Source organism: Manacus candei, unplaced genomic scaffold, assembly GCF_025592945.1.
Source record: "Manacus candei isolate 608988 ecotype Guabito, Panama unplaced genomic scaffold, ASM2559294v1 h1tg000037l, whole genome shotgun sequence".
NCBI lineage: Eukaryota > Metazoa > Chordata > Aves > Passeriformes > Pipridae > Manacus > Manacus candei.
The window spans coordinates 3,902,022-3,924,130 of NW_026138085.1; the positions used below are offsets into that span (position 1 = coordinate 3,902,022).

Sequence of the window (22,109 nt, forward strand, 5' to 3'; positions counted from 1 at the left end):
CTAGGCAATAATATCAGCCCTGAAATTTGTACCATAGAGAAACATCAAAACTACCCTGATGATGCAAAACATTTATACAGTGTTTGCAGAAATACTTTTCTTTCTCTGAGTCCAAGTAAAAATTCTGGATGTAATTGGGATTTAGAGCCACAGCAGGCATTCCCAGTCCAGTGTATTGAAAAACATGGAGCCTTTGGACAAAGACTTGGGAAATTTTCTTGATTCAAAAAAAACCCCAAAAAACCTGACAACGATTTATTTGCCATTTTTGAGTTTAGAAGAATAATTTATTGGAGAATCCTTAATTCAAAAATAAAGTAGTGACAGAATAATTTCAGCCTGCATTCTCTTGTCTTTGCACCAACGCTTTTATATTTCCATTCAGGCTGAATTCAATTTGTATTTTCTGCCTAGAATCAAAGTGCCATGTGAAAGATTGAAAAGCTGATTGAAATTTCTCAGAAAAAGCTTTTTCAACTCTCATTGGTCATAGATGTTAGAGAGAATTGTGGGATGCAACTGGTTACCTGTATTTTCCACAGCTAATAGAGGTGATTGGATTGTGTGGGAAAATAGCTGTGTCTTTCTGTGTAAAGAAAGAGCAACATCCTTAAAGGGAAGCAGTAAGACATTTCATGTAAGACATGTAAATGACATTCTTGTTTTAACATGTAACATAGCACATAACCTCAATGAATTTTGTACTCTCTTTCTCTGTATAACCTTTACTATATTTTATTTTACCTCTTCTCTTCTCTTCTCTTCTCTTCTCTTCTCTTCTCTTCTCTTCTCTTCTCTTCTCTTCTCTTCTCTTCTCTTCTCTTCTCTTCTCTTCTCTTCTCTTCTCTTCTCTTCTCTTCTCTTCTCTTCTCTTCTCTTCTCTTCTCTTCTCTTCTCTTCTCTTCTCTTCTCTTCTCTTCTCTTCTCTTCTCTTCTCTTCTCTTCTCTTCTCTTCTCTTCTCTTCTCTTCTCTTCTCTTCTCTTCTCTTCTCTCTCTTCTCTTCTCTTGTTAGTGTAAGCAAGGAAATTCAGGCATGATATTTCTATATGCACATCCAACATAAATGCAGGGCTAAAGGTAGCACTGGAAAGGTTTGGCCATAAGTCACCAGTATCCTTAATTTTGCTCCTGCTTGTATAGATGCTGCAATAAACCCTTTGATTGTGCAGGCCAGTATGATTTTTTTTCTGGCCTCTTTTACCTATTTGCACTGATTCCTAGTCCAAATCTATTTAGCTACGTAGTTTGCCCAACATTTTCATAGCTAAAATTCCTCCCTTTCCCTCTCCCCTGCTCTGAGCTTCAGCTCCTGAGCTCGCCAGTCTCAGAGACTCTGACAAAGGCACAGCCAGATTCTAAGAAGAGTTAATGCAACAATTACAGGACTTAAGTTAATATACCCTAAAGTTATCACTGTGGGCAAATGTGATCATCCTAGTTCTTGACAGGTGACAAAACAGGCATTTTAAGCAAAGAATTTGTTATTATAATAACTCAGTTTCCCCAAAGCCTGATGTTTTTGAAAGTAATGTCTTGCCTTCAAGGGGAAAAAAAATTTGCCATAAACATCTGGCCTTTATAATAGGCTTAAATAGTTAAAATCTGACACTTGTATGCAAATTAAAATTAGCCACAGAATGGGAAGAACTGGGCAATTGTAGCAGTAAACACTGCTGACAGTTTTGTGCATAATTCCATGCTAAGCTTATTTATTTTATTTCTTCCATACATTTCCAAGAGGAACATTTTCTTTCCTCTGTGTCCTTGAGATAGTCATATTTCTGATGTCTGCTTCCCAAGTTAACAATGCTAGAGCCTCTCACCTTGCTGTGATGAGAACACTTGTGAACAGATTGTCAAAAGACTCATACTAGAACAGAAACCACAAATTGGCAACTAGTTATTTTTATTTCAGTGGATTTTGCTTGTCACCTGGAGACTATTTAGAACGTTATTTGCCTGGGCTAACATTGTGTTTAAAAATAGCACTTAGACAGTGCCAGCTCATTTTAGAGTTGGGTACAAATATTGAGACAAAACCCCAGCTGTTATTGCTTTTGCTGCTAATTTGAGGTGTCAGAGCAGAGCTCTGCTACTGTATGTCAGTGAATAAGGCCCCTTGTGAGATCATTATGTTTTCTAACAGTCGAGAGTAACGGATTAATCAGTGCAGCATCAGTTGCTTTCATTATCTGCCCACATGGTAGTTGTGGGCTTTAACTTAAACAGTCTGTGGGGAGATCAAAGGCTCGAGTACAAGAGGCACTCGGGACTCCCCAGAACTCTGAAGAGATCCAGTTGAGTTTTGGACGTTGCCTAATGAGCAAAGCTTGGATGCCTTGAAAGGCGAGGGTGACTGTACTCAGTGCTGAGGGGTAGAGTGCCAAAGCCAGTTTGCTTTTTCATCAGAGGCCATAAGAAGCAGTAAATATTTAATTCAATGCAAATTCCTCCTGACCTGTGTGAAAAATAGCTCTTTACAGCTACTGGAAATATAACTCCTTTTTGCCCTGCAATCTGAAAGTTAATTACAAACATTAATTATGGCAGTGTATAAAATTCAAGTCTTGGTTTTATTACTAAATATAGATTTAGATTCCCTTTTTGGAATTGCTGCTGTTAGTTATATTGGGTGGTATGTAAGGGCTGGAAGGGGTTTGAAGTTGTCACCTACTGTCCTGCTCTGGGCCCATCAAATCTTATGCCATTCCTGACAGGAATTCATTTAGTCTTTTATTACAGGTTTCACTTTCTGATCACTGTCCAGCTCCTTTCTGTATTTTTCCTGGTTTTATTGTAAGAAATATTTCCCCTGTATCTAATGAAAATTTCCCATTCTGAAATTGAAACCTGTTACTGCTTTGCTTAACCCTTGTTTGAATACAAAAACCAGAGAACGTCTTTTGCCTTTGCAGTGGCTTTTTATGTAGTTGAAGGGAGGCTTAAAAGCAAATTACATGGATGTGCTAACACAGAGATCTAAGGTACTGTCACTGTTAGTGTTAAAATTTGCTGCAGATGCAGTCACCCAAGTTTGTTTCATCTCTAGTATTTCAGACAGACCCTTAGATCCTCCTCTTTATGTGCAGAAATACTGATGGTGGTGTCTAATCTTGCATAGGCTGCACAGTTTCAGCCCACATCTACAACTGTGAAAAGATTCCTTCACGTTATTTTCATTTACCAACACTACACACACGCAGCCTAAAGCTTTTGGGTTTTGGAGAAGTTGTGTTGGTGGCACTGCCATACTTGGGACAGACCAGTGTTGCCTTTCGAGCTCCACTGGCAACTTGGGGTGAACTGTTCAGCCTATTTTTGCTTCAGTTCACCCACTTCTGAGTAGAAATAACATTACCCAGAAAACTATTTACATGAGAGGCTTAATTATGCTTGGAGATGCCTTGGTTAAGTCTGAATAAATTTCCTGTTCTCATTTGCTGGATGTATGGTTGCACTGGGGACAGGAGCCTGGAAACCAGGCAGTTGTGGGAGAAGCAGTAATCGGGGAGTCTGACAGTAATTCACTCCTGGGAACGTTACAAGGCTGCAGACACACCGTTTGTGGCTCTCCATTGCATGCACACAGATAATAATCTTGCATTAGGCCCAATTACATGGTGTTATGGACACACAACACGGGGATTACACACCCAGCCACCGAGCACCCCGTGATAAAGCAGGGCTGTAATTGGAGGAGACAGAAGGAAATGTTAGTTGTTAGTGCTGCAGTGCCTGGCACTGCTGTGCCCCACCAGCCCTGTCCCTTTGCTTTGCTGCTCCATTTCAGTGTCTCACTTTCAAAGCACAGGTTTATCACAGTGCAAGATAACTCGGCACCTTCTCCTTTCCACAGAGGGTTGAGGGAGTTTTGAGCAGGAAAAAGGAACTGAACAGCTGAGTTTGAAGCCCACAGACAGTTGGAAACATGCTGACAAAGGAGGGCTGGTGTTCCTGCTATCAAATCCCATGTATTAGAAGCCTGTAAAGAATCTACAATGCCCAAGCATAAAAGGCATTCAAAACCAGAAATCTAGTATATGAGCTGGTGCCTTTGCAGATCTTTCTCCCAATTTACCTATCAGTAAATGACTCTGAATATTTCCTTCTAACTGAGAATTCTGCAAATGCTGCAATGTCCCTTGGTCAGCCAAATGTGACACGAAAGCAGCCTGGTGTGGATCACCAACCTGAGTGGCCAGCACAGCCATGTGTTACAGCCTCTAGTAACCGTGCTTGTGAAGGCTCAGGGAGAAGTGTGTTCTCAATTTGAATTAAATTTGAGTTAAGATTCCTCAATTTGATTAGCTGCTTTGCTAATGAGCTGCAGAAGTGGAATGGGAGAGAAAATCAGTCTCTGTTACCGTCGAGTAACAAGGAATATCTTCAGCATCTGACAGGTCTCCCTTGCCCCTTCCATTGGAATCTTTTCAGGCTGTAAACAAGAAGCATCACTGTGGGAATGGTGCTGTACTGATGCACAGCTAGTGATCTGTGTACGTTGTGAAAATGCCTTGTAGTCACAAAAATGGACATCTGCATAGCAGTTTTTCCTTTTCTCAGTGAAAAACTAGGATACCAGAACTTTTTTTAAGATGGGACGTACCAGGTGGTTTTGTCATCAAACAGTGTTGTGTATTTAACAAAAAACCCAACGCTCCTATAGATTTTCCCTCTTGAAGTGTGACTGGGAAACAATAAGACAGTCACTATTTTAGAGAATAGTGAATATTTTAGATAATTCTGTTACATTGTGTAACTTCTTCTGATATCCTTGCCAAAATATCCTTTTGGTTCATGTCTACTAAACTGGAATAAAGCACGTAGATGTATTGTACTGAAAGTCGTATTTCAGATGAAAAAGTTGACAGGCATTCTGGTATTTATTGTATGCTCTTAATCACATTAATTGAAGTCCAAGTAATAGAAACAAAATCTCTGTGTACTCTGTGATTTACAGAATTGATAGTGTTTGACTATTGACCTCTGAATTAGCCAAAGGGACATGAAAGGATGTTTAGAGTTCGTGAGTTTTTAAAATAAAATACTTTATTTTAAAAGTAAGTATTAAGTTTTTAAAGTAAAATACTGTAATATTTGAAGGGTTCAAAATTTATACATTTATACTTTTTTCCCCCAAATTCTCTTCCATAAAAGTTTTGTGATTGCTTGTAGCCTTAGGAGTGTAATTTTTTTCTGACTCTCATCTAGTCCTGAACATTTGTATACCTATACCAGAGGATGGAGAAAGATGTGAAGAATAATGCATAAATATTACCTAAGAAACCACAGACATGACAGTCATTTCTACATGTTAATGATTTTACTGTCATTACATTGAGTCTGTAATTAAGACCTCCTTGTCAGGGAAATAGAGTGGTGTACATCAATTTGGAGCCAGCCAGAAGGGAAGAAAAATGTGCACCAAAAGTTTGAGGAAGGAGATAAGTAATTGTTTTCAAATCATGACAGGATTGCAGACTGAGCATTCTTTCCTCTAGAGAAGTTCTGATTAGTAGGGGCTATAAATCAGCTTTATTCTTCAGAAGGAGGAAAGCAGCTCCACAGGTGGCTCTAACCAGTTTGGACAACTGGCAGAGGAGTGAGTTAGGAGAGCAGCTCCTCTGGGGCTGTAAATTGGAGTCAGTGGGACTATGACAGTTCACAGTGGTGGAGGAGGTACCACCTCCTGATTGCTGATCTCACCTTATGCATCTCCCAAGTAGTCCTTGGAGGATCCTCAGCTCTGCTGCAGCCCTGCTCCTGCTGAGCTTGCAGGATCTGACAAGGATCACGGCCCAAGGTGGGAAGTTGGCTGGCATAAATAATATTGTCTGTAACCTCAGTTTCCTGATTCAGCGTTTTGAATGTGAATAGTTTACAGGGAGAGGACTTCTAAATGAGAGGACAGTGCTTTTTCAAGGGACAAGGGTTCTGGAAGAGGTGGGAGGTATAAGACTGGCGAGAACTCAGCAGAATATAATTTTCTCCACATGATGTTGGAGGAGTCAGAAGATTCTGGAAGTTTTCTACTTCTCCCAGCTTCCTGGTGTTTGTGAACCTGTTTCTGTGGATCTGAATCTTAGGTGGATCAAGATGAGGCTGGGGCCTTGGAGCAACTAGCAGATGACTGGAGCACAATTTATTTTTCCCTTCATGTGCTAAAATGCTGCTATATCGTGTACTCTGGGACACATCCCTTACAAAATCCTAGCTGGGAAGGCACGATGGAAAGCTTTGCAGAATATCTCTGGAGCACACCTCTCCTGAGCACGTTCCCATTCCAGAGCCAATGAGTTCCCACTGTGTGGGAGCTGCGTGCTCTGCAGGGGTAAATTCCTGCAGCTCCAGCTGGGCTGTAGTGCAGGCAGTTCACTGGCAATTAGTGCCCTTTGCAGTGTTTGGCCTCCTTTGTTCGGAAATAATTGCTGTTATCATAGATGTTTTATTGCCTTCATTATGGTTAACATTTAAATATCAATGAAATAGTATGCTACTAAGTCATCTGTGCAATAGCTGTCTGCTGGAGTTATCCCTGAAATTTGTGTTTAAAGAGTATATTAATTCAGCACTGACTTAGGATTCTTAGAAGGAGGGTTATGTATTTGTTGATGAATAATGGGAAACCATTGCTTATTTAAAAATAAGCAAATATTTGAAACCTCTGCAAAACCTGAGCCACTCTCATTTGATGTCCTGTGAGCAGAAATACCACGTGATTGGAATAATGCTCTGGCTGCTAAGTAGAATTTTTTAAGAAATTTTAAAATACTTTTGAATCATTGAGTCAGACAGTAAAGGGTGACCTTTTTGCATCCACAAGAAGAATTGCACTGGGAGCCAGGGATGTGTTCTCTGCAGAAGAAGCTCACTGTCACAGCCTGAATCCAACCCACGTCCCTTTGAAATCAATAGAAAAATCTCTCTTGAATTCCTACAGCCTCCACTGACTCCTGTAGCACCACGTGTGACCTATTCAGACATCAGCTATGGATGCAATTTGATTTTTGTGAGCTGACTTTACATGTGGCTTTTATTTATCACTCTATACCTAAGTTCTTCCATCTGACTTCAAAGCTTGTTTTAATGTAACAGGCAAGCGAGGCAGAGGTTTGCCTCAGAATTATATTTTTATGTTTACAGGAAAAAGAAATAGCGGTGCAATTATAAATTCCATTTGTGAGCCCTATTTGAACTTCCCAAAAAGCAAATAAATACGGATACGGAGGGGTGGGTGTGTTGATGTAAATATTTATGCACTCTAAATGGGTTTGTTCACTTTCTGAAATCGTTGTACAGGCTTGTTTTGGCTCCCTGGCCACACAGGACCGTGGTTGCATCACTGGGTAAATAAGGCAGTTGAGCAGTAGCAAGGGTATGACACAGAGGTTCAAAATCTGCCACAGTGTGTGTTGTCATCATGAGAGGAGCAGGAATTCAGAGGCAGAGCTTCCAGCCCTGCAGATGAGCACTGGTGCTGTCTGTGTCACTGCAGCCACAGCACGGCAGAGAAGGGCAGGCTGCACTTGCCAGGGATGTGGCTGATGGATGTGAGAGCTTGCTTGCGACTTTACTGCTCAGGTTGACAGTGTTTCCCTCTTCATCTTGTCCAATGCATTTATAACAGGCTGTGTTTGACTCCTTGCATGTTGAGGAACTGAATACACAAACCCAGTGGTTTGTACACCCAATGATCCCAATACTTATCTACAAATTTCTTGTCTGATTTCTGATAGCCTCAGTTTTCCAGAGGATCTGGAATGAATCCTACGTGTTATACTATAAGCCTTGTTATGCTAAGACCTACAGCTCTTATCAGCCTGCTGTGTGAATGTGTGGGACTCGACTGACACAGATCTCTGGCAGCAGATCTCACATGCAGATCCCAGATTTTCAAGACTCTGCTTCTACTGACATAACTCCCTGTGCTCACAGATTTGGAAAGGAAGGGGAATTTTGCTCTGTTGATGCAGCTTGCTGTCATGGGTATGTCAGCCCCCATGCTGGCTCCAGATTGCCAGTGTATCCATCTGGAATACCAGCTATGATCCTGCTAACAAAGTGGTTGAGTGCTTTCCTGCTGGGGTGCAGTGCAGCAGCAGCACAAGCACAGTGCTGTCAGTGTCAGAGCTGCTCACACCCCTCTCCTGAGCTGCCTGTGCAGAGCTGTGTTACCCTGCAACCTCCTGGCTTTGCCACTATGCCCATGTGTCTTCCTGTGTACCCAAAAAACCAGTCTTAATAGGATATAATATAATTAGCTTTAATCTGCTGATGTAGATGATGGCTCTGCCAAGGGATTTCTAGGCAGAATTGTAAAAATGTTTTTAAATTGGCAGATGACCAAGAGGGCTGGTTAACTCCTGTAATAGTCTGCTAGAGCTTTTGATTAAATATCCTATGTAAATATATGTCATTGGAACAACTAAATACTCCAGGGAAGGAGAACATACCTTTAGGTTGCTTCAGCAGGTATTTTTTTCAGCACATACATAAACATACACCATAAACATGGTGTCTTCTACCAAGGTGACCCTGTGGAGTGCTGTGCCCCTTGTGGAAAGCAGAGGTTGCTCCATGCCTTGGTGCTGTGAGCACCACACGTTTCAAATAGGCAGTGGCAGGACTGGCCACGCTGGGACACGGAGTCGCCACCAGATCCATCCGTTCTCATGACAAACCAGCCTGCAGCATTTCTAGCTTTGGTGCACTTGCAGCATGGCAATTATGCCCTTGTTGGAGTGCTTTCCATTTCCTGTGCCATCTTGATAAACTTTATAGCTTCTAATTTGCTAGAGAGTCATTGATATAATTAGGAGCCCCGTAAATGGGAGCAGCACACTCAGCTGATGGCAATCGAGCCAGTTCATTTTCCATAAGAAGCTCTAAGGGGGTCCCTCCCAGCAGTGAGATTATTTTCTCTTTAGGCTGAGCTTTGATAGAGCAGCAGCAATCCTTACATGCCTGGGTCATGACATGCTTTATTGCAGCCTGTTCCACTACCCATATATTTTTTCATAAGGAAGCCGAGGAAAGGGAGCCCATCCGTCCTTTTGTTTCCAGAGAGCAATTTGAGCTGTCTGTCCATGTCAGCAGGCTGTGTTAACAAGGCTGTGAGAGCCAACAGCTCTCTTTTTGTGAGATGAGCCCTGTAAGTGCAGAGCTTTCACACTGCTGGGTCCTGGTCTGATGTCCCTCCACTCAAGTTGCACCAGGTTTTCAAGCAAAGTGGCAGCTGAACCGACCAGGCTGGGTCTGTTCCAGTAGTCAATACAAACTCATCTTCTGCACTCCTGGTTACTCCAACATGGTAAACACTAACCTTGAGCCATTCTCATGCTGCTGTTGGTTGTTTTCCCCCTAATAATAATGTTTTTCATGGTATGTCACAAATTGTCAGAGGTATCGGGGAGTGTGTCTTGCTGCTCGCAGCCAGGCAGATTTATAAACAAGGATTTTATCAGTTTGTTTCTGTAAATAGTGTGTTGGTGAAGAAATGTAAATGACTGACCAATCTATTATTCTCTTTTTTCTCTTTTTTTTTCCTCCTGACAGTACCCTCAACAACAACAACATCACCCGCATTCCTGTTACCAGTTTCAATCACATGCCAAAGATCAGGACTCTGTGAGTAATATCCTCTAATATTATAACATAATGATGGTGTAAACCAACTCTTTGCCTGTTTGTTGTCTGTGATAATCTCATTTCAGTCTCTCAGGCTGCCTTGGAGGCCTGGGTGACTGTATTGCTGGGTCCAGGCAGGGGTGTGAAGGTGCCTGATGTCCTTAGGACCCTGACAGGCACTCTACTGGATTTACCCAGAATTAAGATCCAGTTTTATGAAGAATTTGAATTTACCCAGAAATGAAACTGGCTTTTTTTTTTTTTTCCCATGGGAAAATCCATAATGTGAAATGTTTTCCAAGCTGGAACATCATGAAGATCATAAAAACTGCTCAGATGGATCAAATTATTGAATTTGGTTAATATCCTGTGTTTCAGTCCTAGTTATTCTTTTCAAATTCAGAATACTAATTGGTGAAACAAAGCATTTTTAAAGAACTTGAAAAAGTGTCTTTTCCACATACTGTCTGAAACAAAATGTCACTGATTCTGATGCATTTTTTTATAAAAGCTTCTCTTACATCAGATCTGTCTTTTTGTAGCAGGACACGGTTGCACTGGAAAAGCTTTGATCTTTAGCAGTACAAAATACAAAGATGTGAAATCAGACTGACCATTTATATAATTTAGCCATACCAAAACCGTATTCTTTAAGTGCCTTATTCCTTTAAATTGCTTTAGGCAAGATACAGCTTCAGGAAAAGTCATGTTTAAACAAAGCATCTGTTTTTCCTCCAAAACCTCAAACTCAAGCAAGATGTTCTAAAGGCAAAGAAAGGCAAATAGTAGCTAGCCTGAAAATTTTCTGTACCACTGAAAAAATGAAATCCTTCAAGGATGCTGCATATGCCTTTGTAAAATCATATTAAATAAATTAACAGAACTGAAGAAAAATGGCTCTTGCTTATGTCAATCTGTGTCAGATAACCTCTGACTTAAATTTACATTCTTCATTAAATGATGGCATTATTAGATCTTAATGTATGTATTTAAATGGAAATGTTTGTCTTTTAGAAGGGAGTGGATGAAGAAGATAAAGGTGTAGAGTTAAGGTTCCTGGAGTTTTTGCCTTTTCTTATTCAGTCACAGTGCTCCAGAAAATTTGCCTGGCTTTTCCAGATTAGCCACCCTTGTCTGTTAGCACAGCTCGGTGCCTTCTGCCATTTTCCTTTGAGTTTAATTTCAGAGATGGCTTTGTCTATAGCTCCCTGGAGACTTACACTGACTAATCCCCCTCTGCTGTAATTAAGGGGAAAAAAAAAAAAGAAAAGAGAAAAAAAAAGGGAAGGAAGTCATAAATAGGATTTATAAAGGGAAGCTTTTATATTGAATTCTGAGAGCCACGTTTTATAGAACATGAATGCTGACCCACTCTAAAAGGATTTGCTGGAAATTTAATTTAGGGTCTATGGCTAAAAGGGCAATTTTAGCAAACTTGCATTTGTATTCCTTCACCTTATGTTCTTTAAAGGTAGTTTCATCAATATCAAGGGACATGTTTCAGTCTCCAAAGATTGCCAAATAACACACAGTACCCTTAGCAGATCAATATAGGAATTGAAAAGTCCTATATATAAACAGCTGGAAATATAGTAAAATGTTTTGGTTTTCAGTCTTCCATTCCATAGGTTTAAACAGAGGCAGAAAAGTCACCAAAATAGCAATTAATAGAAGATAAATACCGGAATCAAATAGCATTTCGTAATTTTTTCTGCTGCTCCTACATATTAAAAATTCTTCCTCTACCCCAAGTCATCTTAGTACTTCTCACAATTAATGCTTTATCAATTATAGTTATTATCAAAATGAGCTTTCATCACTACATGTTACTTAATATTCTCTGGATATCTTCTGTTCAGGCTGTCACCTGTTGAGGTGTTAATACTGTTCTGATTTAACCAAATTTTGTGTCCATGGGTAGCACTGCCCTAACCACTAACACATAGCTGAGCATATGTTAAACTGATCAGGTTTTGTTCACCTGTGTAAAACATTTACATAAGAATATTTTTTGGGGGGGGGAAATGTTAATGTTAATATTGTCTCTAGTTTCCTGAGCCTGTTTCTCCTGCATTAATATACCACCTCAGTGAAGAGTCTGCAGGGAAGGAGAAAGCTGTCTGAGGTGTAACAGCTGAAATAAATTTACCATTTAATCTGTTGGCTGTTGATGGAAATTCAATCCAAATGGATATTGAATGATGCTGTTACAGTTTGATGACTCTACTGTTTTCTTCAAGAACAATCATCAGTCTCTACACCTTCTCAGAAAGCTTCACACTTAGGTGTGCTTTTTTTTTCCCTTGTAGGAAATCCCTGGTCTGAATGTACTTAAGTAGGGACAAGCCCTTTATCCCATCAGCTGAGGCCCAGTGCACTGTGGATATTATCCCTGTGTGTCTCTTTTACACTCTAGTGAGATCCATTAGCAGGACATTTGAGGCTGCTTCTGCAGCAGCTACATCTGCTGTGATGGTTCTGTGGATAAATAGCTTTTTCTTCATGGCTCTCAAAACAATCTGCTCATTTTAGAACACAGAAGGAAAAATAAAAGGTATATTCACCTTCAACATGACCTCTGAGGGGAAAGAATGAAAAAAAATGAGAGAAGTGCCAAGAAATTTTGAAGCACCTGAAAAACTCTTTACTAAAATCAGCTCTTCTGTGCTAACCTTTTTTACTTAACTGCCTTTTCTGCTGTTAAGTTTCATTGATCTTTTAGCCTTGATTGGAAGTGACAGGAATTAGTTTTTATTGATCTGCTTTCCTTTGCTTGAAACAGCTTTATTTATGGTAAAGCATGTCCCCTGTATCTATTTGCTTAATGGTAAGTGTGCTGTTGTCTCTGCATGTGTGAGTGACTGCTGAGACAGGTAATTGCATAATTTCTTCTAATTTTTTTATTTGAGGGTAAACTGAAAATGTGCAAAATCACTTCAGTGCCTTTCATGTTCACAGGGAATTGGTGTATAATGCTTTTGAAGTACTGTGAGAAGTCTTTTTGTGGCTGTATTCATTAATATAATTATCAAAACTATATTCTAATGGGCTGCTTTGTAAAGACTGATAGGCTCTCTAAGTGGTCTCTTCTCAAAGAAAATCGTATCCGTGTAAAAAAACCTTGAGCAATTAAAAGAAGGGCTCTGCTGAGGCAGAGCAGTGGTGGTTTGCTCTACTGAAACAGGAAACCCCAGGGCCCAGCTTTATCAATTTACTGAGGGGGGAAAAAGCAACTCACAGAATTGGAAAACTGCCCCTTTTTGAGAAATTTATTACTCCTGCCTGCCTTACATTCCTGTGCAGGGGATGCAGGGAATGGCATGGGATGAGCTCAGTTCTAGGAAGATGATCCTAAGTGTCATTGTTGGCTGCTGTGGGAAGGATGAGACCTTGAGGATTTAAATGAAATACTGACTCTCTTAAGTTAGAACAAAGTCTTATTTAGGGTTATTTCTGACTAAATGATATTTATGTATTTATTTATTCTTTCCTTCAACAAAAAAGCAGGTTAATGGTTTTTAATAACAAAACATTTTACTAGAAATCTAACTTACTGCAGCTTCACTTAAATAGCTTCAGGAGCCCTAAACTCAAGGTCTTGTAGCCATCCCTCTAGAACAGTTACATGTTACAGTGCTCCCAGGAGAGCAGAGCCTTCCATCTCTGCAGGAGAAACTCTCAGTTCCAGATTTGTGGGGTATTTTTTACCATGGCTGCCCACCCCAGACATACAAATCTGGGGACTGTCAGCCCGGGCGCCACTGCTGAGCTGTGCTGCTGCTGTGCAGTACAAACAGCTCCCAGGCAGACAGTTAATTTATTTGGAGGATGGACAAGGCTAAATCCGGTGCACACCAATTCTGTGCCTGCAATATTGGTGAATAATGCTTTGTCTAACAGTTTCTGACAGGATTTTCAATCTGGTTTATCATTTCATTTGGGGTAACACTGCAAATCTATGAGTCATTACGGGAATGAAATAATTACTATCCTGGGCTTTTGTTTTGACCTTAAGTTTGGTAGCTATTAAAATTGCCAGATTTGCTCCCTGAACACATCATAGTTTTTCAGACTTCTCCCCACAGTGTGATAATGCTTGTGCAAATCTCTGGTGCCAGGCATGGAGCAGGCTGGACAGGGAGCTGCATGGATAGATCTTACATGAGTTAAAACTTCCTGCCTAGGTCCTACACATTTGCATTAAATTGCCACAGTAAAAAGAGCATTGATGAATTTGTACAGGCAACACAGCCACATAAAAGGTGTCAATAGACTCTGATGTGGAGGGGTTCTCTCTTCCCTCTTTTCCCAACTCCTCAAAGGAGATGTTTTTCAGCCTGTTTTTCAGCCTGGTCCTCATGTTTAGACAAGCCACTCTTTGAATTGACTCAAAGATATGCCATTCATGCAATTCTTTGTGATATAAAATCACAGGCAAAGTGATTACTTGTCACAATCTTAAATTCTACATGTTCTTGTCTCTAGAATTCCCAGCTGTAGATGGGTCATTATTGAACTTCATTTTTCCAAGACATTATAAATAATAGCACTAATTTATATGTGGCCTTTGTGTCACAGAATCACAGAATATGCCGAGCTGGAAGGGACCCACAAGGATCATCCAGTCCAGCTCCTGGCCCTGCACAGGACCATCCCCAGCAGTTACCCCATGTGCCTTTAGAGTATCATCCAAATGCTCCTGGAGCTCTGGCAGCCTTGGTGCTGTGCCCACTGCCCTGAGGAGCCTGTTCAGTGCCCAACTACCCTCTGGGGGAAGAACCTTTTTCTAATATCCAACCTAACCCTCCCATGGCACAACTTGAGGCCGTGCCCTGGGCTGTGTTACGTGGCAGCGTGGACAGTCAAGCCCTGACTCAGCCACAAGCAAGAACCTACAAGGATCCTACTGAAGCTACAGTGTCGAGCCTGGCAGACTTGTACTTGACTGTATTATTTGTGGCTTATGTTTTAAAAAAACCTACCAATAACTGCAGGTTTTTGTGTCTTTTGCAGGCGGCTCCACTCCAACTTCCTGCACTGTGACTGTCACCTGGCCTGGCTGTCGGACTGGCTGCGGCAGCGCCGCACCATCGGCCAGTTCACCTTCTGCCTGGCCCCCGTCAGCCTCAGGGGCTTCCTGGTGGCAGAGGTGCAGAAGAAGGACTTTGTCTGCTCTGGTAATGACCCCAATTACTCGTTTCTCTGTCAGCTGGTGGGTTTATGTCGCTGTTCACATGAAAAACAGCGAGTGGAAAACGACCGTGTTGTGTTCCAGTGCCATCCTGGAGCAATCCTGGTTTTATCACTGCTGAAATGTATGGGAGCAGATCAAGTTGTTATATTTTTTTTTTCAACTTTATAAGAATTATTGGATTCCAGTTAACATTTCACTTCTCACGTTATTTTTTTTGCTGCTTTAACGTTGCCAATGATATCAACATAAGAAATCAATTAAGTGTGGATAATCTGGTGTTTCTCAAGGGAAGAGCCTTACAGCTGACTGGAATAAGAAAGAAAGGAAATAGAAAATGCAAATCTGAGTGTGTTGACAAATGATTGGACAATAGAACATGAGGAGCAGATTTTATCCTGGAGACTGAAACAGGACTCTTAGGGAGCCAATGCACTTTGCTACCCTGCAAGTTTCCACACTGATAAATGAGGCAGATGATACATGGCAACTCACAAACCATGTGTCTGTGTGTTGGGCCTATTCATCAAATCTCTGGAACTGCACTTGGCTCTTGTGTGATACAAATAGATTTTCCTAAAATAAGAAGAAAAACAAAGAAAGGGAAAAGTAGAAAAATTGGAAAAAAGAAATGTCTGAATTGGGGTTGATAGGAAGGAACTGGTGGAGGAGAGCTATGGCAGTGGGTGTGCTGTGAAAAAAGATACCAGACATAAGTTTGGGGGTAATTTTGTAGGCCCAGTGGAACACAGGGAGCTTGTCATGAAGCTGATGTGAGTCCTAACCTTGACAGACTGAATCTTGTGCTGTTGGGTTCTTTCTCTGTCACAGCCCTAAAGCTCCATCCGATTGCTACGTGGGTTGGCTGATGGAAATACAGTAGAATTGCTTGTGCTAGAAATGTTTTTAGGAATGCCTTTTTTCTGTAGTTTCATTTACATGTGACAAAGAAAGAGAAAAAGGGTTTTACTTGGAGAAGACCCTGCTTAACTACAGTAAATTCGTGCCCAGGTGTGCAGAAGTGTTATGGGCACGTGGAAAATGAAGTTGCACACGAGTGATCTTTGAGATATGATATTCAAGAGTGCTGAGCAGTTTCTATGCAGTTGCGGAGATGATGCCCAGAATATCTTATAAGTTACATCAAAAGTTTAAAATAAGTTTAAAATAAGTTTAGAAATGTTAACAGTCTTGGGAGAGGAAGGATAAAAGAAATGGATAAATGAATTAAGCTATTAGGAGAAGCTAATTTTACCAAAGAGGTAACCACAGATTTTTTTTTTTCCCTTAAGAAATGAAGTTTTAGATGGGGCATGGGTTCAGCTATTTGGATTTATGACATGGTGAATGAGGGAAAATGAGTTGTTTAAATCAGGAGAAGAGATAATAATTGCTGAATGAGAAATGTAACGTGAACAGAACCCATTTAAATGGGGTTTTCTGTGCAGACTGTGATTTCCAAAAGAGACAAGGGTTTTAACCGTTGCCTATTGGATCAAAAGCATCTAAGGGTACCCTCAAGATTTGCCTGCTTTTAAAAATATATAAAATAATGAAAATTCAAGGAAAGACATTTTCAGTGAGACAGTACATCAACTGTATCCGTGTAACTCTCATTTGGGAAATGAAATGAAATGTACTGAAAAAGAAATTCATTTGAAGAGCTCATTTTAGTGGAGGCTTTAGCTGAGAACTCAGCTTAGTACATGCTAGTTCAACAAAACCTACATGGACAGCTAGTTTAAAGAGGATATAAATCTTCCCTTCTCCTTATTACAGTTCTTATTCCTAATTTTACAGCATCATTTGTTAATGTTTGACTGTGAAGTCAAACTAGGACAGATGGTGAATAGTGAACTGAACTTGTCCTTCTGCAAAGGAATTTTATAGAAGTTAAGCTTGTATGAATCACTGTAACTAGCCTGGAGCTGGCAGTGAGAACCACCTTTGCATCACAGTTATGAAGAGCTGAAATAAAAAGTAGTGAACAGTAGCCCTGGTTTAGTACAGGCTCAGAATCTTAAGCACCTGTGTTTTTATGGCAGTGGGAATATCATCACAGGAAAAGGAAACTCAGCTTTTCCTTCACTGTGAAATGGGCTTCATCAGAGCATTCCAGTTCAAAACCTGTGCTTCTGGATGCTTCCAAGGAGCAAGAATAGAATCATGATTTGGGGAAAGAAGATAAACAAAATTGCAAAACTGACTTCTCTTTATTCTTTGAGCCCTATGCAAAAATAGTGGTGTTTTATAATTTTATGGGAAGTACTTTTTTGGAAGCAGGTTTTGAATGCTACATACCAAACTGGAAAACTAAAACTGAAACAATGGCAGAGAGGTGCCATAACTGGAACCCAAATTGCTTGATTCCCTCTAGACATGTCCTGTACTGTGATGTTTATAAGCATTAGCAGCAAAGCCTCTCAAGATAGTGTTGCTGAAGCCAGAGTTACATGCAGATATATCTGGGTGAACTGAGTCATACCTGTGTAACCTGGGAGTCAGTCTTTCAAAAATGTTACTCAGCTTATGCACATGAATCATAAAAATGCTGTTTCCAAGGGCCCTTGTGGACCAAGTGTGAGCAGCAGAGGAGCTATTCCAGGTTTCTCTTGCTCGTGCCCATGAACATTTGGCTCAGAGCTGGAGGTCAAGGTGCAGGATTCAGTAGTGCACAGTTGCCTGGAGATGGGTTTGCAATTATGTGTTATTGGATTTGTGTTACTGAGGAGAAGGGGAGAAGTCATGGACAGACCTGAGTGGGGCTGGGACTCGACAGCCCCTCACCATTGGAGGAGAGGTGAGTGCTGCTGCCAGTCCTGTCACCCACCAGGGCCTTCTGGCTGGCTTCTCCAGCAAGCTGTCCCCTCCTCTTGGAGAGTCTCTCCTCCAGAGCCACTCCTGACAGAACAGCCTTCCTGGGCCTTTGCCTTTAAGGCCATCTGTTCCCAGGGAAAACTCCAAACACGCTCTTCCCCCTGCACAGTTGGTCATTGAGCTGTGGGATGTGTTTGGTGAGACAGTCTCCTACAAGGTACTATGTGTAAGAGGGGAAATTGTGTGGCACCAGAGGATGAGCCCCTTGTTGATGTGCTGCTCAAAGGTAGCAGGCTGTGTTTCCCACAGGTAGCAGGCTGTATTTCACATAGGTAACATGCTGTATTTCACATAGATAAAGAAGTGTATTTTGCATAGGTAGCAGGCTGTATTTCACATAGATAGCATGATATATTTCACATAGGTAACATGATGTATTTCTTCTCTCTCCACCATATTCTTGCCATTCACTGCCACACTGATGTGACAGGAGAAGACAGTACACTAAGTAAAGACTTAGCATGAGTTGAAATACTACCTGTACTCTGTACTACCTGTACTACCTGTACTCTGATCTTTGGGACTTGTTTATTTCTATGTTTCATTAGCTAGCAGAGAAGCATCTGGGGGTTCTGGCTAATGCTCAGTACCTCTTAGAGCCTTCCAGTCTTTGCCTGGATCAAACCCAGCTTCCTTCCCATGCTCAGATGCTTCACTGTTCAACTGGCCTTTCCTTCTCTGTCTCTCTCAAACACACTTTCTCTCTCTGCCTATTTGTCTGTCTCTTGTCCTCCCCTGACCTCCTCCTGATAGTAATTTTATTTCATTTTGCTCTCATATAAGTTTTATTATAGCTCTTTGATTTTTCTTCTCCCTGCTCTTTACTTATTGAAGTTGAAATTAATCTGCATATTGATCAGTTATGTCAAGTCATAATGTGTTTTCTCACCTGCATCAGCGTGGCTGTAAAGCTTTGCCAGCTGAAGCAGTGGGTTTGTGAAGTTTTGCAGTTGTGCCACCAGCAGCCCCTTGGTCTTTTCAGAGCTCTGTGCAGGAGCCACTGAGTGACCCCATTTAGATTTTTTTATCATTCTGGTTTTCCTAAATATATACATGGGGAAAAACAAATACATCTGAACTGCTTGTTTGAGAATAAAGCAGCTGCATTAAGGAGTATTGAATCTCATACTGGGACTGTAGCACACTTCAGCTGCTGCCCAGGTTTAGTATAATTTTGGCCAGTAATTAGATGTATTTTACAATGGACAGTGTTTGAAATGGAGTATGAACATTAGATGAGATTTCTTAGAGTAGACCAGAGATCGATTTTTCTAAGAGTTGATGAAATTTGTAAGTGTAAAATATGTGATTTTTAAGTACTTTTCTAAGATAGTTTTTTTTTGTATAATGAAAGAAGTGTTCTAGAGAAGGAAGGTAGATCAATAAAACATTCCCTTTTTTTATTAGAAGCTGTTTTCTCTGATCCTTGATCCTTAGTTACCATTCAGAGGGTCTCCAAGAACCTGAAAGAAGTCAAGATGCGTAATTTGGATTAAATAAGGTAAAATTCAGTCTGAAATTTACTCAAGAGAGAAGGTATTACCACAGACAAGTGTCCAGTGATTTCTGTCTATATAAACCGATACTGATTTTAAGAAAACAGTGGATTGACCCAAATCTCAGTTGAAGATCTAGAGTTTCTGATTCATGTAGTGAGACTGCAGCTGAGGTATAATAAAGAGAAAAATATGTTAGCTTCCTGCTGCTTCATGCAGACTGGGAGCCCTAATGAGGCAGCAGATTTATTTGTTTAGGTGAGGTCAAATGGCCTTAAAACAAAGCTGTTACTCTGTGGCCCGGACCAAGGAGCTCAGGAGATTGTCTTGCTCCGTTTTTTTAACTAATAATTTCATAACATATTGTTGAGGAGTAGCTGATAAAACAGCACTCTTCAAGCTTAGTGTCTTAATGAGAGCATTCAGGAGATGCCAAAGGAAAAGTGCGTGGGGAGAGGAACTCCCCCCCCCATCTACTGCTGTTTAAAACTCTGTGCAAGGGTGTATCTGTGGGCTGGGGAGGTGCTGCCAGCAGGGAGAATTGATGCTCCCTGCAAACTAAAAAGGGGGAAAGGCTGTTTGCTAATGCTGCAGGGCAGTGGCAGTGGCTCCTGAGGGAACCTGAGGGATTCTCTCCGTGCTGTCCATCCCAGCTCATGCAGGGAAGGGCTGCTGATGGCCCTCAGTTCTGATGGTCACAGGAACTGGATAAGCAAGCTGGGAGGAGGAGAAGAAGGAGGACTTTTCCTCTGTGTGTGCCAGTGGTCACTTCCTGCCATGTGGGACATCCTCACTGTACAGCTGGTTTATTGCTTTTAGAATGAGCTTGACCATTTCGTCCAACTCTGACCTTTCTCCACAAGAGTCACCTGTGGGTCATGTCAGACACAACATCCTTTTCTTCCTCCCTGTAAAGTTGGTTCTTGCTTTTTCTGGCCATTCAAAGATCCCATAAGTGCTCTTACAATGAATGGAGTCTAGGCAGGACTTACAGGGTAAGACTTTTAAAGCCTCTTGGTAAAAATTGTGCTTTAAATTTGATCTTGGGAAATTTCTATGGAATGCTGATAGAATTTTTACCTCCTGTTACAATGTGCTACCACAAACTAACATTAATGACCAGTCTAAAGAAACTTTTCAATACTTTGCAGTTGTTAGTTGCTCCTTAAATGAAATCCTGTAGGAGATTTGGAGAGATACTAATTACTGTTTATCAGTTTGTTTGTTTGATGTTTCCACTAAGTTTCTAATAACAAATTGTAGTTTACTCTAGCACTAGCAGTTATGTTGTTTTAGACTGTAGGAATTTACTTCTTGACTTGCTTAGTATGTAAGATGCCACATATGGTGCTTTTCATTTGGGGGACCATCTTGCAATTCTGAGGGATAAATACGTATTTATTAAGGCACTTAATACTTCTTTGAGGACTAAAGCTGAAAATTGGCTTTTAATTACAGTAAATTTAGTTTTACTGTTGAAAATGATGTCTTACCTTTCAGTATAATTAGCTTTTTTTTTCCTTGGAACCCTCTGTTCCCCAGAGCAGTATGTATAGTGCCTTAATGCTTATTTAATGATGGCAGGTTGGGGTATAATTATTCAGCCATTGAGCTTTTGAACTGTTGCTGTAAAAATAATAACATGATTAGCTTTTATGTTAATGTCCAAAGCTTGTTTTATTACAAGTTGTGTTGGCAGTATTTTGGTACAGGAAAAAGCTTCATGGCAGTACCACAACCATGCTCAGAGCCAATTCACACAGAGCAGTGGTGTTAAATACCCAGGAACAGGGTTGACTTTGAGGATGTGGACAAGCCTTTGTATGAAATCTGTAGAGTTTTTTCTGTTCAATACATGTATGTGATTGGCAACTCATTTATGGACACACAATTAATGAGGGTAATTAAACCAGGCATAGGGCTGCTTTATGGACAGTGAAATTAGTGATGTTATGTAGTTGCATTACACCTGTGGTGGGTTGGCAGTGGCCCACCACCAGCCACCCTGCTGCTCACACTCCCCCTCCTCACTCTTCTCCTCCTGGGGTGAAACCAGGATCTGCTCCAGCACTTGCTTCCCCTCCTTACTCTCTGAGTTTGCTGCTTGCAGGACTGTCTCTCACACTTTTTTTCCTCACTCCCTACTGCCTGACAGCATTTTGCCCTTTCTCAGGTGCACTCTCACAGAGGCACCACCACCTTCACGGGCAGGCTGAGCTGTGCAGCCGAAAGGAAGTGTCTGGAACTGCCCCAGCCCCTCCTCACAGCAGCCTCCCTGGCAGCTCTGGGCACCACCAACACCCTGTACCCAAAGAGAAGGGGTCTCCTGGCCCATTGAATTAACTCCTAGTAACGGCAGGCAAACATGTTCAGGTCAGGAGATCTGTAAGAATTTTATTCTATAATTTCCAGACACCATAAAGAGCTCGAATGTACCAGGGGCCTCTTGCAAAAGACCAAAGGCAGTGACTCCAGTTTGTCTCAGGACAAAGGCAGGAAAGGTCACTGGTACCCCTCCTTCCTTAGCATGTTCCAAATGTCAAAGAATTTGGTCCATGGAATCCCCAGGTGGCCCTGGGAAGGGGATGATGCTTCACTTTTCAGTCCTTGCCCACTCTGCTGGAAAAAAAGTGTTTCCTCACTCCAGATCTGACCAGGCTGGATCCCTTGGATGTCATTATCAGGAGAACAGTCCCATTATGCCAGCCATCCCTGAGCAGCTGTGTGAAGCTGTAATGCTTCTGGCTGGAGTGAATCCCATCTTCCTCCTCCTCCTGAAGAGCCCAGCTGTAGTGCCAAGGCAGGGAGAGCCCCACTTTAGCTGTGGCAGGATCAAACAAAATCACGTGGTATTTAAAACTCCTTTTCAAGTACCAGCAAAAGAAGCCCAAGGACTCAAAGCATAGTCTTAAACTTT

The 22,109-nt window shown here is 41.2% G+C and overlaps 1 protein-coding gene across 3 annotated transcripts in view; it reads left to right on the forward strand.

The window, feature by feature from the left end:
- SLIT3 (slit guidance ligand 3) overlaps window positions 1-22,109 on the forward strand; it is a 477,653-nt gene that overhangs the window by 276,214 nt on the left and 179,330 nt on the right. For all 3 annotated transcript variants that reach the window (XM_051793681.1, XM_051793682.1, XM_051793683.1), the window contains 2 exons: window positions 9,557-9,628; window positions 14,642-14,805. In XM_051793681.1, the coding sequence (XP_051649641.1) occupies window positions 9,557-9,628; window positions 14,642-14,805 (236 nt within the window). The remainder of the gene's footprint in view (window positions 1-9,556; window positions 9,629-14,641; window positions 14,806-22,109) is intronic.